This window comes from Leucopleurus acutus (genome assembly GCF_964270905.1).
Source record: "Leucopleurus acutus genome assembly, chromosome: 8".
NCBI classification, from domain to species: Eukaryota; Metazoa; Chordata; class Mammalia; order Artiodactyla; family Delphinidae; genus Leucopleurus; species Leucopleurus acutus.
Genome location: NC_139151.1, coordinates 49905975 through 49929907, shown reverse-complemented (window position 1 = coordinate 49929907; position 23933 = coordinate 49905975). Strand labels below are relative to the sequence as shown.

Here is a 23933-nt window from a genome sequence, read left to right as displayed (position 1 = left end):
AGCTTATAACCTGGGGGATTTGATCTGAGGATTTAATCTGTCATATAGAAAGGTGCTTTATCCTGGAGTTTGACAATATTTCTGCAAGCAGGTACAGAAATAGGACCAGAGAAGACTGAAGGTGATGCCCCATGAATCAACCTAGATTGTACTGGGACTTGGAATTTAGAAGACTGAATTCCTATCCTGGCTTCATCACTCAAAAGCTGTATGACCTTACACAAGTTACCTGACTCAGTCTCCTTAACTGTAGAGTTAACAAGGCCTACCTCATAAGGTTGCTTCAAGGGTTAAATCAGATGCTACATGTGGATATGTTTAATAAGTGTCAGGCACATAGGAGTCTTTCAATTAAAGCCAGTCTCCTTCTTTCCTAAGACCCAAATACCAAAGTGATAAAGAAAAATTTCCATATTTAAAAATGTTAATTATCTCTTGGCTCTTTAAGAAAACAAACCATTTTTTTAAAAAAATGTCCCTCTTAGTATAGTACTTTGGGAAATAGGGCGGTAGGACTGAAAAAACTGCTCTAAATCTAGAATCAGAACTTTTGGGCATTACTCAAGATACTCATTTTACATTAGCTTTAAAATTAAGGAAATGCTATTAGGTTATTAGTCCTGGTTGGTTCACACAACACATTTCAGAATGATGTAAACAGGATCAGTTATTGAAACAGGATATTTAGCTGAAAAAAAAGCCAATACAAACACAGACAGCATCCCTAATAATATTTGTTAACAGCTTTGTTGAGCTATAATTCATCTCCCACAAAAGGGACACTTATATCGTACAAATTCAATGGTTTTTAGTGTATTCAGGGATGTGCAACCATCAACACGATCAATTTTAGAACATTTTCATCACCCCCAAGAGAAACCTATACTCACTGGCAGTCAAATCCCCATTCCCCTCTACTACTTCCCCTCACTCTCAGCCCCAGGCAACCACTAATCTACTTTCTATCTCTATAGATTTGCCTATTTTGGACATCTCATATAAATGGAATTATATAATGGGTGTTTTCTGTGATTGGCTTCTTTCACTTTGACATATTTTCGTTTCATCCATGTTGTAGCACGTATCAGTACATTTTTCCTTTTTATTGCCAAAAATATTCTATTGTATATGGATATGCCACATTTATTTATCCATTCATCAGATGCACATTTGTGTTGTTTCCACTTTTTGGCTATTATGAATATTACTCCTATGAACATTTGTGTACAAGTTTTTACATGGATGAATATTTTCATTTCTTTTGGGTATATAACTAGGAACGGAATTTCTGGGATATATAATGACTTAACCTTTTGATGAACTGCCAAACTGTTTCCCAAAGTGACTGCACTATTTTATACTCCCACAAACTACATCTGAGGGTTCTAAATTCTCTGTATCCTCACCAACATTTATTATGTGTCTTTTTGATTATAGTCATCCTATGTGGGTGTGAAATGGAATCTCATTGTGGTCTTGATTTGCATTTCCCAAATGACTGATGGTATTGAGAATTTTTTTCATGTGCCGACTAGCCTTTTGTATATCTTTTTTGAAAAAAATGTCTACTCAGATCCTTGCTCAATTTTAAATTGAATTATCAATTAAATCATTTGATCCATCTTGAGTTAATTTTTTTGTATAGTATGAAATAGGGATCCAGCTTTATTCTTTTGCCTGTGAATATCCAGTTTTCCCAGCATCATTTCTTAAAAAAAACTATTCTTTCCTCAATGAATTGTCTTAGCATTCTTGTCAAAAATCAATTAACCACACAGATAAGGGCTGACTTCTAGACTGTCAATTCTCTTCCACTGATCTATATGTCTATGTTTATGCCAGTATCACACTGTATTGATTACGGTAGCTTTATACAAAGTTTGAAATCCGGAAGTATGAGTTCTTCAAATTTGTTCTTCCTTTTCAAGATTGATTTAGCTATTCTGGGTCCCTTGCATTTTTAGATGAATTTTAAGATCAGTTTGTCAATTTCTGACTGGTTTAAAGTTTACAAAGCCTTTCATATTTGACCTCACATTATATCAACCATGTGAGGTAGGTTTAATTACAACTCTTAGAGATGAGAAAACTAATGCCTAGTGAAGTTAAGACGGCTTACTCAAATCAAGCCTCTGAGATACAAACTTAGATCTTGTAAGCCTATTCCAACGCTCATTTTATACTACACATTGCATTTCACGGACACATGATTGCTGTTGGAAATCAACAGCACATACCATCTTGGCTTCTGTGGTGCAGAGTAAGAAGAGCACAAACTTTGGGATCAGACACACCTGGGTTCCAGTCCCAGGTCTGCCTCTCATCTTACTAATCTCATGGAAGCTCAGATTCCTCAGGATATAACAGGGGCTGAAACAGCTGGATTTAAGTACCTGGCCCATGGTAGGTATTAGGTCACTTTTCCCTGTACAGCACCTCTTGGTATGTCTATCTATAAATCACTTGAAATCACTTACAGAACATTTTAATGTATGTTCTGACATTTGTTTAATGCACATTCTATTTTGCTGATATTGTTACAAAGCCTGAAATAACAAATCTTCAAGGTCATATGAAATTATTTCCATAATTTGCATAATCATTTAAGAAAAACCCTATTATCTATAAGTACGATCTATACACAAATGACTATCAAATAATATCTTTAGCCAGGACCTTTCCCCTAAACTTCAGGGCCAATATTCAATTATATACTTGACATTTTTACCTGGCAGTCTAACGAGACATCTCAAGCTTTCAGGTCCAAAACAGAGCTCTTTATACTCTCCAACTCCCAACCAGCCCTGCCACTATCTTCCCAATCTCTGTCAATGGCAACCTTATCTTTCCAGTTGCTGGGCCAAAAACTTGTTACTTTCTAATCTCTCTTTCATATCTAATCTGTCGACAAATCCTGTCAGCTATAAATTCAAATATACCCAGAATTTGAACTCTTCTCACCACCCCACTGCCACTGCTCTGGTCTAAGTCACTGTTATCTCTAGCCTGAAGAGCTTTTTTTTTTTTTTTTTTTTGCGGTATGCGGGCCTCTCACTGTTGTGGCCTCTCCCTTTGCGGAGCACAGGCTCCGGATGCACAGGCTCAGCAGCCATGGCTCACGGGCCTAGTCGCTCTGCGGCATGTGGGATCTTCCCAGACCGGGGCACAAACCCGTGTCCCCTGCATCGGCAGGCGGACTCTCCAGGGAAACCCAGCTGAAGAGCCTTTTAACTGATCTTCCTGCTTCTACTCTTGTCTCCCTGCGATCTAATACCAATACAGCAGCCAATTTGATGCTGTTAAAATCTGAATCAGATTCTGTCAATCCCCTGCTTAAAACACTCCAAGTTTTCCCATTTCCTTCAGAGTAAAAACCAAACATGCAGGACCTACAAGTCTCTAAATGATCTGGGCCCTTGCTGCCTCTCTGATTTCATCTCCTGCTACTCTCTCCCTCCTTAACTCCACTCCAGCCACACTGACCTTCTCACTGTACCTGGAGGAGAACATGCTGTGGGACATTTACCTCTCAAGGCCTTTGCCTCTGCTTACCTCTCTGCTTGGAGTATTCTTAGCCCACCGAACTCGTGGCTAGCTAGCTCCTTCCTCCACATCACTATTCAAAAGTCACCCCTGGGTTTCCCTGGTGGCGCAGTGGTTGGGAGTCCGCCTACCGATGCAGGGGACACGGGTTCATGCCCCGGTCCGGGAGGATCCCACATGCCACGGAGCTGCTGGGCCCGTGAGCCATGGCTGCTGGGCCTGGCGTCCGGAGCCTGTGCTCCGCAACGGGAGAGGCCACGGCAGTGAGAGGCCCGCATACTGCAAAAAAACCCCAAAAAACAAAAACAAAAGTCACCCCCTGGTGAGGTCTTCCTTAGTCACCTCATCTAAAACTTCAAACTTCTCCCCACCCCCACCAAGATTTCATAACCCTCTTCCCCTTATTTATTTTTATTTCCCTTAGCACTTATCTCCTTCTAACATGCTTATAAGTGCTATCTTGTTCATTATCCATCTCTCAAACTAGAACTCCCCAAGGGCAGGGCTTTTTGTCTGTTTTATTACTGTATCTTCAGCACCTGGCACACAGTAGGAGCCATACAAACATTTATCGAATGAATGAAAAAAGAATGTATGTAGTTATTTGTGGCCTTACATCAGATGCCCTACACAAAAGAGATCTATAAATACACGCATGCAAGTTTAGGAACATGTAAATCACTTCAGTACTTTTTACATGGGAAAGCAGAGTTCACCTAAGTGATTCATATAAATATAGAGAGACTGACCTTCAGTTATGTGTAATACTGGCAAGAAACAATGAACTAAGTCAGCAGACCTAAGTTTTATACCCTATTAAGCCACATGACTTTGGGTAAGTCACCTGACCCCTCTGAACCTCAATTCTCATGTGTATTACCAAAAAAAATTATTTTAAAGATAATGCCCCTCACTCACAGAGATATTGTGAGGCCCAAGTTGAATAATATATGTGGAAATCAGGTATAAACTATAAAACACATGAATGTGCAGCATTATTATAGTTATTATCATATTCTGTAAGCATAAGAAGTGTTAATACTTCTGAGAGGTAAATGAATAATGAAAAGGGATGCAATAGCATTTCTCACAGAAATTTGGTCAGAAAACTAATGCAATCAATTTTCTAGGTAAATGTACAAATTAAAAAAGAAATAAGCATTTAGGTACGTTAAATACATGTGTATTTGAAATACAAGTTTAAAACCCCTGTTCTACCCTCACCACACTTTTAACCACATTTTTCTTCTTAAAAAAATTAATTCAATTGCAACTTAACAACATCATTCTTGGGGGAAAAAATCACTCCAAAAATGTACTTTTTTTGGCGGGTTTTGTTAAAAACAAGAGGAAAAACTCACATGCAAAATAGGAGCCTTAGTTTTCAACTATGAGATAAATTTTTAAAGTAAACTACACAAGGGGTTGGATTCTCTTAAGTGAACAAATGGCCTTTATCATTATTGCAATTTGACAGGACCAACCCAGATAGGAAACTCTCCATTATTTGCAAAACAAAAAAGCTGTCCCAACAGCCACATAATAAGCAAACTGCATTTGATTTAAAAGGTCATCTGAATCAGCCTAGTGGCTTAGCAACAGTGTTTGGAGTTGCTGAGAGACCTAAGATGCACATGGACTTGAATTTCTTGGTTCTAGACATGTGAAAGCTAAACCAGTCACTGGGAAATTTACAGGAAAAAAAAATACTGGCTTTCATGAGAGAATCTAGATGCCTGGATAAAATTCCCAACAGTGAGCCTCACTTAATTGCTGGCAACAATTAATTTGCCTGAGAAATGATGTTAAAGTAACCAGCTTCTCAGAGACTCCTTTTTGAATTTATATTTAAATAACTGAAAATGACCATTTGTAAGATAATTTCTTACCAACTGGAGTTGGGGAAAAAATAAATCCTTCCAACAAAACCACTGTGGAATAAGAAAATTGCTGAAATGGAACTATTAATAGCTACTATTAAATCCTCATTCATTCAACACATTTACTGAGTGCCTACTATGTGTCAGGTACTGACTGGGTACAGGTGACTTAACCATGAACAGACAAAACCTCTGCCCTCACAGTGCTCACTTCTATGATAATCTATCTACTTCTCGAAGTAACTCTGGCAGGTAGTCATTATTTCTAACTCATAAAAATTGGCTATTTGCCTGAGGCCACGCAGCTAATTCAGGGTAGAAGCAGAATGGCACCCAGGTCTCCCTGACTTCAAAGCCCAAGCTCTTAACTGGCAAATCTCTAATCCAACCATTAAAAACAGACTGAATTTTCTAACCAGAAAAGCAGTCACAGTTGGATTTGTGTGAGGTGACTTGAGAGAAGCATGAACATAAAATACACTTTCCACATGGTTCCTTGGACATTTTCTTACTCATCAACCAGTAATGTTTTCTAGCTGATGGCCACTAAGTAGACAGAACAGACACACCTAAAGCTGCTCTTTTACTTTCAGAATATGCTTTCTTCAGAAAAGCAGTAGAATTTTGAATTTTTAAATAACTTAAGTTTTACATTGAATTCTTCACACCTAGCAGCATATGGGAAAAGATTTCTTTTTAAAAGTAGTCTTGCCACTGCACAAAGATAAACCAGCATTTTCATATAGTTCTGCCTTTAAACTTTCACATGCCTCTGAAGCCTTTCTGAGCTTTATATCATTCCTCATCCTTACCAAACATATTAGGCATTCACTCTGTGCCAGTCACTGTAGCAGGTGCTAAAGGCACAGAGATGATTAAGACAAAGTCTCTGTCTTTGAGAAGTTTACAGTCTCATGGGGCAGATAGAAACACAAACAGATAATTTCCACACAGGGCGCTAAGGGATAGTCACAGGCCTTAGCGGAGCTAAGTGTGTGGGGGAAACCTAACCTCCCTGGAGGTGTCAGGGAAGGTTTCTTGGAGGATGCCCGAGCCTTAGGAAAAAGAAAAAAGGGGAAGGAAAGGACATTCAGGGACAGATAAGTCCCCTGTTGGCTAGAAGGTAAAGTACAGGCTGAGAGTATACTTCCATTTATTCATTCAACGTACATTTTTTGAGCATATATATTTGCTAGGTCTGGGCCAAGTACTTCACTAGGTTAAATTTTTTAAGCATCACAACAACTCTGTGGGTGATTTTACAGAAGAGAAAACTGAGGGTCAAAGAGCTTAAGTAATTTAAGACAGCTCATTCTGCCTTTGCACAACTCTGTTAGGAAGTCCTTTCTTACACTGAGCTAGAAGTTTTTAACACTGAGCCATAATTTCCACCTACTGGCTTCAGTTCTACTCCTCAACCTTTTTTCACAAAATCTATCCTTTCCACCGATGATGATGATGATGATGATGATGATGATGACGATTGTTATTTTGATACCCTGAGGAAAACAGTATAAAAGGACAAATGGATCACTAAAATACTCATCACTAAAATACACACTAAAATACTCATTTGATTGGATGAATCCAATCAAAAAGGATAATGTATTTGATGAAAACTCAGATATTAAAACCTTTATATAAGGATTTAAAGACTCCACTTTACAATTCAACTTGAACTTCAGCTTTGAGCTTACAGCATCAGCACGCTAGAGAAATCCATACAAATACTACTTGGAGGTAAGGTCCTAAAGAAAAACAAGAACATGACAAAGTACTTCCTCCTCTGAGGCAACAAAGATGACCTTGGACACCCAAGGCTTATACGTAAGCCTTTTTCAGTCCTCTCAGTCCTTTCATGTTTTCCTGATTTCAAACATCCTAACTTGGCAGTTTCCTTAAATACCTTAAATATACTTATTTGCTCAACTGTCACTTCATAAGGTTGAGATGAAAAGTATAGTTTTGCAGACTCCTATTGAGGACAAGGAAAACAATTTCAGGAAATTAAAAAGAATCTTTAAGTTTTCCATATAGTGGGGGCAGGTACCCTACTGAGTGAGAAAATAGCATGAACCCAATAAGACAGAGGCTCTTTTGCAAAATGGGCAGTGCCACTGACCTAAACCCAGAGAGTGATCCTTCAGTCAAAACAGCATTCCTCACTCCTAAAAGCTATTGGCCATGTCTAAAAGGTCAAATGTAACTCTGTTTAGAAGAGTTTGTAAAAGAATGACATTTACAATTTAAACAATAGGTCCCGTTTAAGGGATATGTACAGGTATCTCTCTACTATCTCCATATAGATTTGGGGAAATTTTTAATTAAATGGTTGCTATTTTAATAACTAACAACCTAATATTCAAGCCAAAACATGGAAATTTTGAAGTTGCAATCAGACACATAAAGTCTACTCAATTAACTCCAACGTGAACCAATACCAAATATGACACTACTAGTGCAGCAGTGTAACAGAAGAACAAACACGGGTTTTGTAGTCAGACACACCAAGGTTGCAAACTGACTTTATCACTTGGTAACTAAAACAAAGCTGGATGAGTTTTGGCAAGTGACTGCTCACAGTGACCTTCACTTTTCTCCTCAGTAAAAAAGGGACTATAAAAACTGCTTCCAAGGGTTGTTGTGAGAATTGAATTAAGTAATTTATTTAAAGTGCCTCATACAGTGCCTGGGACAGAACAGAGTGGGCACTTCAAAAGTGTTTGTTGGGCTTCCCCGGTGGCGCAGTGGTTGAGAGTCCGCCTGCTGATGCAGGGGACACGGGTTCGTGCCCCGGTCTGGGAGGATCCCACATGCTGTGGAGCGGCTGGGCCCGTGAACCATGGCCACTGAGCCTGCGCATCCGGAGCCTGTGCTCCCCAACGGGAGAGGCCACAACAGTGAGAGGCCCACGTACCACAAAAAAAAAAAAAAAAAAAAAAAAAAAAGTGTTTGTTAAATATATATTAAAATTTTTTATTATCATTGATAACAATAGTAACACAAATTGAGAACAACAGATATGCTTCACTTTGTGTTGGAGAGTATTTTTTTAATATTTTAACTTTGCTGCTGTTGTTTTTAAGCCTTTAAGCATACTGGTAATAGAGCAAAAATTCATATCACCTCTCAGCATCCTCTGTCTTTCAAGAAGTAGAAAAACATGATGGATACCACTGCTGTATTCTATATTGTTGTAACTGTGCAGCGTTTTCCTGGTTCTCTTTTCTCAGCTATTCTAAAAATGTCTCCGTCAACCAAAGTTTTCTTTGGATCAGCAAAAATTCACCTGAAAATGATGTTCGTGTGCGAACTGATGTTTTTGCCTCCATACATAGTAGGGATCCAAGAGGGCCTTGGTTTCACACCCCACTGTTTAAAACAGTCATCAGAAAATTCCTTAAAGTTCCACGAGTGAGGTTCGAACATGTCATCAATACCATTAGAACAGAAGGGCATGACCATTTCTGTGCAGGTCTGAAAAAGCAAACCAGGAGAGATTCCAGTGAGAAGATGAGGCATAAAATGTTAAAGAAATTGACGAAGGTCATACAGCTTGTAAGCAGTAAAGCCAGGGTTTGAACTCAGGGAGTCTGGCTTCAGAGCCCCTGTTCTTTATGCCATACCACCTCTCATTATTCCTGGAAAGGCTCAGCTGAGAAGTCACAGAAGTTGGGGCTAGAGTTATAAGGGTCTGGAGGAAAAGGAAGCTTGGGGCTCGCAGAGAGAGGGTCCGGATAGCCTGTGGCCAGAGGCTCTCAAGGTTAAAGAACTTGTCTGAAGTTAAGGAACTTCTGGAGAGAGAGGCTTAAAATTTGGATGCATACCGTTTCTTTAAAAGCCTGAGCCGTGTGGATGAAAAGCTTTTGGTGCTCCAGCCAGGAGGCAGGGCTCTGCCTCTGAGGTAGGAGAGCCAACTTCAGGACACTGATCAACAAGAGACCTCCCAGCTCCACATAATATCAAACGGCGAAAATCTCCCAGAGACCTCCATCTTAACACCAGCAACCAGCTTCACTCAACGACCAGCAAGCCACAGTGCTGGAAAACCTATGCCAAACAACTAGCAAAACAGGAACACAACCTCACCCATTAGCAGAGAGGCTGCCTAAAATCATAATAAGGCCACAGACACCCCCAAACACACCATCAGACGTGAACCTGCCCACTAGAGAGACAAGATCCAGCCTCATCCACCACAACACAGGCACTAGTCCCCTCCACCAGGAAGCCTACACAACCCACTGAACCAACCTTAGCCACTGGAGACAGACATCAAAAACAGGAGGAACTACGAACCTGCAGCCTGCAAAAAGGAGACCCCAAACACAGTAAGATAAGCAAAATGAGAAGACAGAAAAACACACAGCAGATAAAGGAGCAAGATAAAAATGCACCAGACCTAACAAATGAAGAGGAAATAGGCAGTCTACCTGAAAGAGAATTCAGAATAATGATAGTAAGGTTGATCCGAAATCTTGGAGATACAATGGACAATAGATTGGACAAAATGCAAGAATCAGTTAACAAGGACCTAGAAGAACTAAAGATGAAACAAGCAACGATGAACAACACAATAAATGAAATTAAAAGTACTCTAGATGGGATCAATAGCAGAATAACTGAGGCAGAAGAACGGATAAGTGACCTGGAAGATAAAATAGTGGAAATAACTACTGCAGAGCAGAATAAAGAAAAAAGAATGAAAAGAACTGAGGACAGTCTCAGAGACCTCTGGGACAACATTAAACGCACCAACATTCGAATTATAGGGGTTCCAGAAGAAGAAGAGAAAAAGAAAGGGACTGAGAAAATATTTGAAGAGATTATAGTTGAAAACTTCCCTAACATGGGAAAGGAAATAGTTAATCAAGTCCAGGAAGCACAGAGAGTTCCATACAAGATAAATACAAGGAGAAATACGCCAAGACACATATTAATCAAACTGTCAAAAATTAAATACAAAGAAAGCATATTAAAAGCAGCAAGGGAAAAACAACAAATAACACATAAGGGAATCCCCATAAGGTTAATAGCTGATCTCTCAGCAGAAACCCTACAAGCCAGAAGGGAGTGGCAGGACATACTGAAAGTGATGAAGGAGAAAAACATGCAGCCAAGACTACTCTACCCAGCAAGGATCTCATTCAGATTTGATGGAGAAATTAAAACCTTTACAGACAAGCAAAAGCTGAGAGAGTTCAGCACCACCAAACCAGCTTTACAACAAATGCTAAAGGATCTTTTCTAGGCAAGAAACACAAGAGAAGGAAAAGACCTATAATAACGAACCCAAAACAATTTAGAAAAGGGGAATAGGAACATACATATCGATAATTACCTTAAATGTAAATGGACTAAATGCTCCCACCAAAAGACACAGATTAGCTGAATGGATACAAAAACAAGACCCATATATTTGCTGTCTACAAGAGACCCACTTCAGACCTAGAGACACATACAGACTGAAAGTAAGGGGATGGAAAAAGATATTCCATGCAAATGGAAGCCAAAAGAAAGCTGGAGTAGCAATTCTCATATCAGACAAAATAGACTTTAAAATAAGGACTATTACAAGAGACAAAGAAGGACACTACATAATGATCAAGGGATCGATCCAAGAAGAAGATATAACAATTGTAAATATTTATGCACCCAACATAGGAGCACCTCAATACATAAGGCAAATACTAACAGCCATAAAAGGGGAAATCGACAGTAACACATTCATAGTACGGGACTTAAACACCCCACTTTCACCCATGGACAGATCATCCAAAATGAAAATAAATAAGGAAACACAAGCTTTAAATGATACATTAAACAAGATGGACTTAATTGATATTTATAGGACACTCCATCCAAAAACAACAGAATACACATTTTTCTCAAGTGCTCATGGAACATTCTCCAGGATAGATCATATCTTAGGTCACAAATCAAGCCTTGGTAAATTTAAGAAAATTGAAATTGTATCAAGTATCTTTTCTGACCACAACGCCATGAGACTAGATATCAATTACAGGAAAAGATCTGTAAAAAATACAAACACATGGAGGCTAAACAATACACTACTTAATAATGAAGATATCACTGAAGAAATCAAAGAGGAAATCAAAAAATACCTAGAAACAAATGACAATGGAGACACAACGACCCAAAACCTGTGGGATGCAGCAAAAGCAGTTCTAAGGGGGAAGTTTATAGCAATACAAGCCCACCTTAAGAAGCAGGAAACATCTCGAATAAACAACCTAACCTTGCACCTCAAGCAATTAGAGAAAGAAGAACAAAAAAACCCCAAAGCTAGCAGAAGGAAAGAAATCATAAAAATCAGATCAGAAATAAATGAAAAAGAAATGAAGGAAACAATAGCAAAGATCAATAAAACTAAAAGCTGGTTCTTTGAGAAGATAAACAAAATGGATAAACCACTAGCCAGACTCATCAAGAAAAAAAGGGAGAAGACTCAAATCAATAGAATTAGAAATGAAAAAGGAGAGGTAACAACTGACACTGCAGAGATAAAAGAGATCATGAGAGATTACTACAAGCAACTCTATGCCAATAAAATGGACAACCTGGAAGAAATGGACAAATTCTTAGAAATGCACAACCTGCCAAGACTGAATCAGGAAGAAATAGAAAATATGAACAGACCAATCACAAGCACTGAAATTGAAACTGTGATTAAAAACCTTCCAACAAAGAAAAGCCCAGGACCAGATGGCTTTACAGGCGAATTCTATCAAACATTTAGAGAAGAGCTAACACCTATCCTTCTCAAACTCTTCCAAAATATAGCAGAGGGAGGAACACTCCCAAACTCCTTCTACGAGGCCACCATCACCTTGATACCAAAACCAGACAAGGATGTCACAAAGAAAGAAAACTACAGGCCAATATCACTGATGAACATAGATGCAAAAATCCTCAACAAAATACTAGCAAACAGAATCCAACAGCACATTAAAAGGATCATACACCATGATCAAGTGGGGTTTATTCCAGGAATGCAAGGATTCTTCAATATACGCAAATCTATCAATGTGATAAACCATATTAACAAATTGAAGGAGAAAAACCATATGATCATCTCAATAGATGCAGAGAAAGCTTTTGACAAAATTCAACACCCATTTATGATAAAAACCCTGCAGAAAGTAGGCATAGAGGGAACTTTCCTCAACATAATAAAGGCCATATATGACAAGCCCACAGCAAACCTCATCCTCAATGGTGAAAAACTGAAAGCATTTCCACTAAGATCAGGAACAAGACAAGGTTGCCCACTCTCACCACTACTATTCAACATTGTTTTGGAAGTTTTAGCCACAGCAATCAGAGAAGAAAAGGAAATAAAAGGAATCCAAATCGGAAAAGAAGAAGTAAAGCTGTCACTGTTTGCAGATGACATGATCCTATACATAGAGAACCCTAAAGATGCTACCAGAAAACTACTAGAGCTAATCAATGAATTTGGTAAAGTGGCAGGATACAAAATTAATGCACAGAAATCTCTGGCATTCCTATATACTAATGATGAAAAATCTGAAAGTGAAATCAAGAAAACACTCCCATTTACCATTGCAACAAAAAGAATAAAATATCTAGGAATAAACCTACCTAAGGAGACAAAAGACCTGTATGCAGAAAATTATAAGACACTGATGAAAGAAATTAAAGATGATACAAATAGATGGAGAGATATACCATGTTCTTGGATTGGAAGAATCAACATTGTGAAAATGACTCTACTACCCAAAGCAATCTATAGATTCAATGCAATCCCTATCAAACTACCACTGGCATTTTTCACAGAACTAGAACAAAAAATTTCACAATTTGTATGGAAACACAAAAGACCCCGAATAGCCAAAGCAATCTTGAGAACGAAAGAAGGAACTGGAGGAATCAGGCTCCCTGACTTCAGACTATACTACAAAGCTACAGTTATCAAGACGGTATGGTACTGGCACAAAAACAGAAAGATAGATCAATGGAACAGGATAGAAAGCCCAGAGATAAACCCATGCACATATGGACACCTTATCTTTGATAAAGGTGGCAGTAATGTACAATGGAGAAAGGACAGCCCCTTCAATAAGTGGTGCTGGGAAAACTGGACAGGTACATGTAAAAGTATGAGATTAGATCACTCCCTAACACCATACACAAAAATAAGCTCAAAATGGATTAAAGACCTAAATGTAAGGCCAGAAACTATCAAACTCTTAGAGGAAAACATAGGCAGAACACTCTATGACATAAATCACAGCAAGATCCTTTCTGACCCACCTCCTAGAGTAATGGAAATAAAAACAAAAATAAACAAATGGGACCTAATGAAACTTCAAAGCTTTTGCACAGCAAAGGAAACCATAAACAGGACCAAAAGACAACCCTCAGAATGGGAGAAAATATTTGCAAATGAAGCAACCGACAAAGGATTAACCTCCAAAATTTACAAGCAGCTCATGCAGCTCAATAACAAGAAAACAAACAACCCAATCCAAAAATGGGCAGAAGACCTAAATAGACATTTCTCCAAAGAAGATATACAGACTGCCAACAAACACATGAAAGAATGCTCAACATCATTAATCATTAGAGAAATGCAAATCAAAACTACAATGAGATATCATCTCACACCAGTCAGAATGACCATCATCAAAAAATCTAGAAACAATAAATGCTGGAGAGGGTGTGGAGAAAAGGGAACACTCTTGCACTGCTGGTGGGAATGTGAATTGGTTCAGCCACTATGGAGAACAGTATGGAGGTTCCTTAAAAAACTACAAATAGAACTACCATATGACCCAGCAATCCCACTACTGGGCATATACCCTGAGAAAACCAAAATTCAAAAAGAGTCATGTACCAAAATGTTCATTGCAGCTCTATTTACAATAGCCCGGAGATGGAAACAACCTAAGTGCCCGTCATCGGATGAATGGATAAAGAAGATGTGGCACATATATACAATGGAATATTACTCAGCCATAAAAAGAAACGAAATTGAGCTATTTGTAATGAGGTGGATAGACCTAGAGTCTGTCATACAGAGTGAAGTAAGTCAGAAAGAAAAAGACAAATACCGTATGCTAACACATATATATGGAATTTAAGAAAAAAAATGTCATGAAGAACCTAGGGGTAAAGCAGGAATAAAGACGCAGACCTCCTAGAGAACGGACTTGAGGTTATGGGGAGGGGGAAGGGTGAGCTGTGACAGGGCGAGAGAGAGTCATGGGCATATACACACTAACAAACGTAGTAAGGTAGATAGCTAGTGGGAAGCAGCCGCATGGCACAGGGATATTGGCTCGGTGCTTTGTGACAGCCTGGAGGGGTGGGATAGGGAGGGTGGGAGGGAGGGAGACGCAACAGGGAAGACATATGGGAACATATGTTTATGTATGACTGATTCACTTTGTTATAAAGCAGAAACTAACACACCATTGTAAAGCAATTATACCCCAATAAAGATGTTAAAAAAAAAAAAAAAAAAAAGAAGTTGGGGCTATACATTCCTTCTTTGCAAACTGCTTCATTTCACATCTATTATCATATTTAATCCTCAAAACAACTCTGGAGGAAAGTATTACTATTATTATTACTAGTCTCATTGTACAGATGAAGGAATGAATGGAGGCTCAGACAGAATCAAGTTAGACTCCCCCTTCTTTTCTGTGTCCATAAAATGCTACCTTTATAGGACTTACCAAGATCTATTGTAACATTAGTTTAGTTACCTATCATTTCCACCAAGCTATATTTGATGATTAGATCGTATCTCATTTACCTTTGTGTCTCTGGAGCCTAGAAAAGTGCCTGACTGGTGGTAAGTACTCAGAATATATTCTGTGATGATTAAATACCAAACTGAACTAGTATATATAGTATATATAAGACAGATAAACAACGAGGTCCTACTCTATAGCACAGGGAACTATATTCAATATCCTGTGACAAACCATAATGGGAAAGAATATGAAAAAGAATATATATATGTATAACTGAGTCAATTTGCTGTACAGCAGAAATTAACACAACATTGTAAATCAACTTTACTTCAGTAAAATAAAAAAAAATGGAATTGGTATTTAATGAATGTATGAATGAGGAAACTTATCCATAGTCTCAAAGTATAAGGTAATAGAACTCAGATTTGGATCCAGGTGATAAAATCTTGCAAATTCTCCGTTATAGCACAACCATATCAGTGAAAAGTAAGTTCCACTTGGGGAAATATACACACTTACCTGATAGCTCCAACCCAGGGCTCCCAGACTGCTGGTTGCTGTCTCTGATATATTCAGGCATCTCGCCTGGCCCGAATAATTGTAATATACATTCAGAGCTTGGAAAATATTCTGCAGCAGCCATGTATCAGATACATTGGGATTTTTCAAATACTGGCACACTACCTGTCATTTTAGAGAGATAAAAGGGAGAAGAGTCGAATAAAAATATAATATTACAGTTTAATAAAACAAAGAAGAAATATGAGTTTGATTTGATCATAAAACAATCTTAAGCATCTAACGGCATTGCCTGACAATTTCTATCTATTGCATATAACCACCTTCATAATGAATAAACCTTTCAAATTACTCCCCAAACTACAGAAATAAACCAAAGTCATTTGCATGGTATGCAAAGTCCTCCCCACTTACCACTCTAGGTTTATCTTCAGCAGCCTTTGCTCCAGCCTAGCAAAACCATTCCCACCACACCAACTTCTTTCCCTCCTCATTGCCTTCGCTCACACTGAAATGCCCTTTTCCCACTCCACTATTGCCTGGCAAACACCAACTCATCTTTTTCAACGCAGCTCAAGTGTCACCTCCTCTATGAGGCCATTGTTGCCTATGCCCTCAAGTCAGGGAGAACGAAATCACTCCCTTCTTTGTGCCTCCTCATCCTGTGCTTATTTCTATCAGAGCTGATACCGCACTCATTTGTTTCCAGAATGTCTCCCATGGTGCTTAGCAAGGCATCTGGCAGCTAAATGTTTGCTGAATGAATGACTATATTTTTATGAAAATGCAAAATTTATGAAATTTCTTTTGGAAAAACTACACCAAGCTCCTACATCTGTAACATTATAAGAAGCATATCAGGCAGCTCCCCCGTTCAAAATACTCCTAACACTCGACTATAATCAGAGCTAAAAGTCACAGGTAATACTTGGGGTTGGGAGCGAAGGCAGGACTGACTAGTCAGGGACATGGGGAAATTTCAAGGTTATGAAAATATTTCTTATCTTCACAGGGGTCTGGACTATACAACAAACAACACACAATTTTTATGTAAATTTTACCTCAAAAAATTTATAAACAAATATTGAACTCTAGATAGTGATGTTAAAGCTGAAGTACACAGTCTATATTTCATTTATTTCTGCTCTAATCTTTATTTCTTTCCTACTACTGACTTGGAGCTTCACTTGTTCTTTTTCTAGTTCCTTGAGGTGTAAATTTAGATTGTTTATTAGAGACTTTTCTTGAGGTAGGCATTTATCACTATGAACTTCCCTCCCAGAAGTGTTTTTGCTGCATCCCATAAATTTTGGTATGTTACATTTCCATTTTCATTTGTCTCAAGGTAGTTTTTAAATTTCTCTTTTAATTTCTTCTTTGACCCATTGGTTGTTCAATAGCATGTTGCTTTATCTCCAAATATTTGTGAATTTTCCAGTTTCCTTTGTGTAATTTATTTCTAGATTCATACCACTGTGGTTGGAAATGATGCTTCATATGATTTCAATCCTCTTAAATTTACTAAGACTTGTTTGTGGCCTAACATTTGATCTATCTTAGAAAATGCTCTATGTGTACTTGAGAAGAATGTATATTCTGTTGCTCTGAGATAGAATGTTCTATAAATATCTATTAAGTCCATCTAGTCTAATGTGCTGTTTAAAATCAATGTTTCCTTATTGATTTTCTGCCTGGATAATCTATCTATTGATGTTAGTGGGGTATTAAAGTCCCCTACTGTTCATGTACTGCTGTCTATTTCTCCCTTTAGGTCTGTTAATATCTGCTTTACATATTTAGGTTCTCCTATGTTGGGCACAAAAATATTTACAAATGTTATATATTCTTGTTGAATTGACTCCCTTATCATTATGTAACACACTGTTCTGTATATCATTATAGTCTTTATTTTAAAGTCTATTTTGTCTAATATAAGTATAGCTACCCCAGCTTTCTTTTGGTTTCCATTTGCATGGAATATCATTTTCCATCCCTTCAGTTTCAGTCTGTTCGTGTCCTTACATCTAAAGTGAGTCTCTTATAGGCAACATATTGATGGGTCTTGGTTTTTTATTCATTCAACCACTCTATGTCTGTTGATTAGAGAATTCGGTCCATTTACATTTAAAGTAATTATTAATATATATGTGCTTATTGCCATTTTGTTCATTGTTTTCTGGCTATTTATGTAGCTCCTCTAGCTCCTTTCTTTCTTTGTCTCTTGCTCTCTTCCTCTGTGGCTTGATGACTTTCTTTAGTGGTATGTTTATATTCCTCTCTCTTTATCTTTTGTATATTTACTATAAGTTTTTGTTTTGTGGTTACCATGAGGCTTACATATAACAATTTATATCAATAAAAGTCTATTTTAAGTTGATAACAACTTAAGTTTGATCCCACTGAAAAGCTCAACATTATTACTCCCCCATTTTATAATTCTGAAGTCACATTCTACATCTTTTTCTTTTGTATATCCTTAACAAGTTACTGTAATCATAGTTATTTTTACTACCTTTGATTTTTTTGGCCTTCATACTAGTTTTGCAAGTAATTAATCCACTACCTTTACTATATATTTGCCTTTCCAGTGAGATTTATTCTTTCATATGAGTTCTTGTTACTACTTAGTGCCCTTTCTTTTCAGTTTAAAGAAGTACCTTTTAACATTTCTTATAAGGCTGGTTTAATGGTGATGAACTCCTTTAGCTTTTGCTTGTCTGGTAAACTCTATCTCTCCTTCACTTCTGAATGATAACTGCCAGGTAGAGTATTCTTAGTTGAAAGGTTTTTTCTTTCAGCACCTTATATAGTGTGTCTTTCCCTTCTGGCCTGCAAAGTTTCTGCTAAAAAATCTGCTCATAGTCTTATGGGAGCTCCCTTGCCTGTAACAAATTGCTTTTTCTTGTTGTTTTTTAATATTTTCTCCTTGTATTTAACTTTTGACATTTTAATTATAATGTGTCTTGGTATGGGTCTGTTTGGATTCCTCTTATTTGGAACTCTCTGGGATTCCTGGATCTGGAAGATTAGGGAAGCTTTCACCTATTATTTCTTCAAATAAGATTTCTGCCCCTTTCTCTCTCTCTCTTCTCCTTCTGGGAACCCTATGATGTGAACGTTAGACCACCTGATGTAAATGTTAGTCTATAAGTCCCTTAAGCTATTTTCACTTTTTTTCATTCTGCTGCTCTGACTGGGTAAGTCCTACTGCCCTGTCTTTGTGTTGACTGATCCTGTCTTCTGTTTCATCTAATCTGCTGTTGAACCCCTCCAGTGTAATTTTTTTCAGTTATTGTATTCTTCAGCTTTGTGACTTCTATGCGGTACTTTTTTTTTTTTTTTTTTTTGCGGTACGCGGGCCTCTCACTGTTGTGGCCTCTCCGGTTGCGGAGCACAGGCTCCGGACGCGCAGCCTCAGCAGCCATGGCTCACGGGCCCAGCCGCTCCGCGGCATGTGGGATCTTCCCGGACCAAGGCTCGAACCCGTGTCCCCTGCATTGGCAGGCAGATTCTTAACCACTGTGCCACAAGGGAAGCCCGTACTTTTTTTTATATATTCCATATCTTTGCTGAAATTCTGTGTTCATCCATTCTTGCTCCCTGGTTCAGTGAGCATCTTTATGACGATTACTTTGAACTCTTTATCAGGTAAATTAATATCTCTCTCATTAAGATTTTTTTCTGAGGTTTTATCTTGTTCTTTCATTTGGAACATATTCCTCTATTTCTTCATTTTGTTTGACTCTCTGTGTTAGTTTCTATATAATAGAAAAAACCACCTCTCCCAGTCATGAAGGAGTGGCCTCGTGTAGGAGATGACCCTTGCTGTTCAACCCTGCCTTAGCTCTTGGGTGTCTTTCAAACCTTTGTGCTTATCCAAGCAGCCTATTATATTTTTAATAACTCCAAGTAGTTGAGGACATGCCAAAACCTGTCAGCATCCCAAAAGGGAGGATCTTAGCCCTTTCATGCGGGATGACTAGAAGCCAGACCCTCAAGCACTAGCTTTTAAAAGTATGCAAATATATACAGTGCTGTGGGACTGCAAGCATAAGCCCTGTTGGCCACCAGAGTCAGGTGATCTGGAAGTGTCCACTGGGCAGTCACAAAAAACAGGGCTCCAGATGAGTGTATAAGCTCTTTTCTAGGTGATATCAGCAAGCTGAAGCAAGGCAGAGGGAAAGCACCAAGATGGCATCCATGGCCTACATCCCTTAAGAGCAGCTTTGCAGGCCACTAAATACGTGTTAAACCTGAAGCCTGCCCCTCAGGCAGAAGCTCCAAACAAGCAAAGAAGTCTCCTTCACAAAAAGACTAGGGGGTGTACCTCAGTCTGCTGTCTATGCAGTGCCCTGAGGGTGGCAGCCTGACAAGAACCAGAGCTCCAATAGCACAGTCCCATGGGACTCAGGAATGTAAGACCCAACCCCCCAGCCACCAGAGCCAGGTGATCAAGGGGTGTCCCCTGGGTGGGAGCCACAAAAACTGGGGTGCCAGACATAAAAGCCAGGGCACCAGACACATGTAAAGCTCCCCTCCAGGAAACACTGCAGTCCGGAGCATGGCAATAGAAAAAAAATTAATAAAACTAAGACCTGGATTTTGAAAAATAAAATTAGCAAATCTTTAGCCAGAGTGACCAAGAAAAAGAGAGAGAACTCAAATAAATAAAATCAGAAATGAAAGAGGAGATACTACAGATACTACAGATCCTGTGTATTTCTGATACCACAGAAATACAAAGGATCATAACAGAGTACTATAAACAATTATATGTCATCAAATTCAACAACCTAGAAGAAATGCATAAATTCCTAGAAACATGCAGCCTATCATGACTGAATCATGGGGGACTTCCCTGACAGTCCAGGGGTTAAGACTCCACACTTCCACTGCAGAGGATACAGGTTCAATCCCTGGTTGGGGAATTAAGATCTCACATGCTGTGCAATACAGCCAAAAAAAAAGACTGAATCATGATGAAACAGAAAATCCAAACAGGCTGAATACTAGTAAGGAGATTGAATCAGTAAACAAAAACCTTCAAAAAAACAAGAGTCTAGGACCTGATGGTTTCACAGGTGAATTCTACCAACATTCAAGGAAGAATTAATATCAATCCTTCCTAAACTCTTCCAAAAAAATAGAAAAGGAGGGAACACTTCCAAGTTCATTTTACAAGACCAGAATTACCCTGATACCAAAACTACATAAGAATGCCACAAGAAAAGAAAATTACAGGCCAATATCCCTGATGACCATAGATGCAAAAATCCTCAACAAAATATTAGCAAACCGAATTCAATGATACACTAAAAGGATCATACACCGTGATCAAGTAGGATTTATCCAGGGAAGCAAGGATGGTTCAACATCAATAAATCAGTCCATGTGAACCACCATATTAACAAAATAAAGGATAAAAATTAAATGATCATCTTAACAGATGCAAAAGAAGTATTTGACAAAATTCAACATCTATTTATGATTAAAAATAAAAACTCTCAACAAACTGGGTATAGAGGGGACATACTTCAACATAATAAAGGTTGTATATGACAAGCCCAGAGCAAACATCATACTCACAGTGAAAAGCTGAAAGCTTTTACTCTAAGATCAGGAACAAGACAAGGATGCCCACTCTCACCACTTTTATTCAACATACTATTAGAAGTCCTAGCCAGAGCAATTAGGTAAGAAAAAGAAAGAAAAGGCATCTAAATCTGAAAGGATAAGTAAAACTACCTCTATTTGCAGATGACATGATATTATATATAAAAAACCATAAAGGCTCCATCAAAAAACTGTTAGAGGAAATTCCCTGGCAGTCCAGTGGTTAGGACTCCACACTTGCACTGCAGGAGGCATGGGTTCGATCCCTGGTCAGGGAAGTAAGATCCCACAAGCCGTGTGGTGTGGCCAAAAAAAAAACTGTTAGAAAAATTAATGAATTTATTAAGAAAAATCAATGAATTCAGTAAACTTGCAAGAAACAAAACCAACATACAAAAATCTTCTGTTTCTATATACTAATAATGAACTATCAGAAAGAGAAATTAAGAAAACAATCCCATTTACAATTACATCAAAAAGAATAAAATAGGGCTTCCCTGGTGGCACAGTGGTTGGGAGTCCACCTGCCGATGCAGGGGACACGGGTTCGTGCCCCGGTCCGGGAGGATCCCACGTGCCGTGAAGCGGCTGGGCCTGTGAGCCATGGCCGCTGAGCCTGCGCGTCCGGAGCCTGTGCTCCACAGCGGGAGAGGCCACAGCAGTGAGAGGCCCGCATACCACCAAAAAAACAAAAAAACAAACAAACAAAAAAGAATAAAATACCTGGGAGGAGGTATTTTAGACATGAAAGACCTATATATTAAAAAATACAAGACATTGGGCTTCCCTGGTGACGCAGTGGTTGAGAGTCTGCCTGCCGATGCAGGGGACACGGGTTCGTGCCCCGGTCCAGGAAGATCCCACATGCCGCAGAGTGGCTGGGCCCGTGAGCCACGGCTGCTGAGCCTGCGCGTCTGGAGCCTGTGCTCCGCAACGGGAGAGGCCACAACAGTGAGAGGCCCGCGTACCGCAAAAAAAAAAAAAAAAAAATACAAGACATTAATGAAAAAATTGAAGAAGACACAAATAAATGAAAATATATTTCACGCTCATGGATTGGAAGAATTAATATTGTTAAAATATCCATACACAAAGCAATATACAGATTCAATGCTATCCTTATCAAAATTCCAATGACATTTTTCACAGAAATAAAATTAAAAATTCTAAAATTTGTGTGGAACCATAAAAGACCCTAAATGGCCAAAGCAATCTTGAGAAAGAACAATGGTAAAGGCATCACACTCTCTGATTTCAAACTATATTACAAACCTGTATTAATTAAAACAATATGGGGCTTCCCTGGTGGTGCAGTGGTTGAGAGTCCGCCTGCTGATGCAGGGGACACGGGTTCATGCCCCGGTCTGGAAAGATCCCACATGCCACGGAGCGGCTGGGCCCATGAGCCATGGCTGTGGAGCCTGCGCGTCCGGAGCCTGTGCTCTGCTACGGGAGAGGCCACAACAGTGAGAGCCCAGCGTACCGCAAAAAAAACAAAAAAACAAAAAAAAATATGGTACTGGCATAAAAACAGACACATAGATCAATGAAACAGAATAGAGAGACCAGAAATAAACTCATGCATATATGGTCAATTAACTTATGACAAACAAATCAAGAATATACAATGGGGGGCTTCCCTGGTGGCACAGTGGTTAAGAATCCACCTGCCAATGCAGGGGACACAGGTTCGAGCCCTGGTCTGGGAAGACCCCACATGCCGCGGGCCAACTAAGCCTGTGTGCCACAACTACTGAGCCTGCGCTCCAGAGCCTGTGAGCCACAACTCCTGAAGCAATAAAAGCAAAAATAAACAAGTGGGATTTCATCAAACTAAAAGCGTCCTGCATAGCAAAGGAAACCATCAACAAATGAAAAGGCCACCTACTGAATGGGAGAAAATATCTGCAAATCATATATCTGATAAAGGGCTAACATCCGAAATATATAAAGAACTCATACAACTCAACAACAACAACAACAAATCCTATTAAAAATGGGCAGAAGATCTGAATAAACAGTTTTCCAAAGAAGACATACAGATGGCCAACAGGTATATAAAAAGATGCTCTACATCATTAATCAAAAGGAAAATGCAGATCAAGAGTACAATGAGATATCACCTCACATCTATTAGAATGGCTATTATAAAAATGACAAGTGTTGGCAAGGATGTGGAGAAAAGGGAACCCTATGCACTGTTGGTAGGAATGTAAATTGGTACACCACTTTGAAAACAGTATGGAGGCTTCCTCAAAAACTTAAAACTAGAAATGCCATAAAATCCGGCAATTCCACTTCTGGGTATTTACCCAAGGAAAACAAAAACACTAATCCAAAAAGATATATGCATCTCCATGTTCATTGCAGCATTATTTACAATGGCCAAGATATGGAAACAACCTAAATGTTCATCAACGGATGAATGAATAAAGGAGATATGGTACATGTATACGATGGAATATTATTAAGCCATAAAAAAGAATGAAATCTTGCCATTTGTGACAACATGGGTAGAATTTAAGGGCATTATGCTAAGTGAAATCAGTCAGACAGAGAAAGGCAAATACTATATGATCTATCTCTCTTATATGTAGAATCCAAAAAAAAAAATTTTTTTTTTTTTAATTTA

At 38.7% G+C, this 23933-nt stretch overlaps 1 protein-coding gene across 5 annotated transcripts in view; it reads right to left on the bottom strand.

The window, feature by feature from the left end:
* PRCP (prolylcarboxypeptidase) overlaps positions 1 to 23933 on the bottom strand; it is a 70997-nt gene that overhangs the window by 1054 nt on the left and 46010 nt on the right. For all 5 annotated transcript variants that reach the window (XM_082844920.1, XM_082844921.1, XM_082844917.1 and 2 more), the window contains exons 8-9: positions 15689 to 15853; positions 8713 to 8900 (exon numbers count right to left, since the gene is read on the bottom strand). In XM_082844920.1, coding sequence (XP_082701046.1) covers positions 8713 to 8900; positions 15689 to 15853 — 353 coding nt within the window. The remainder of the gene's footprint in view (positions 1 to 8712; positions 8901 to 15688; positions 15854 to 23933) is intronic.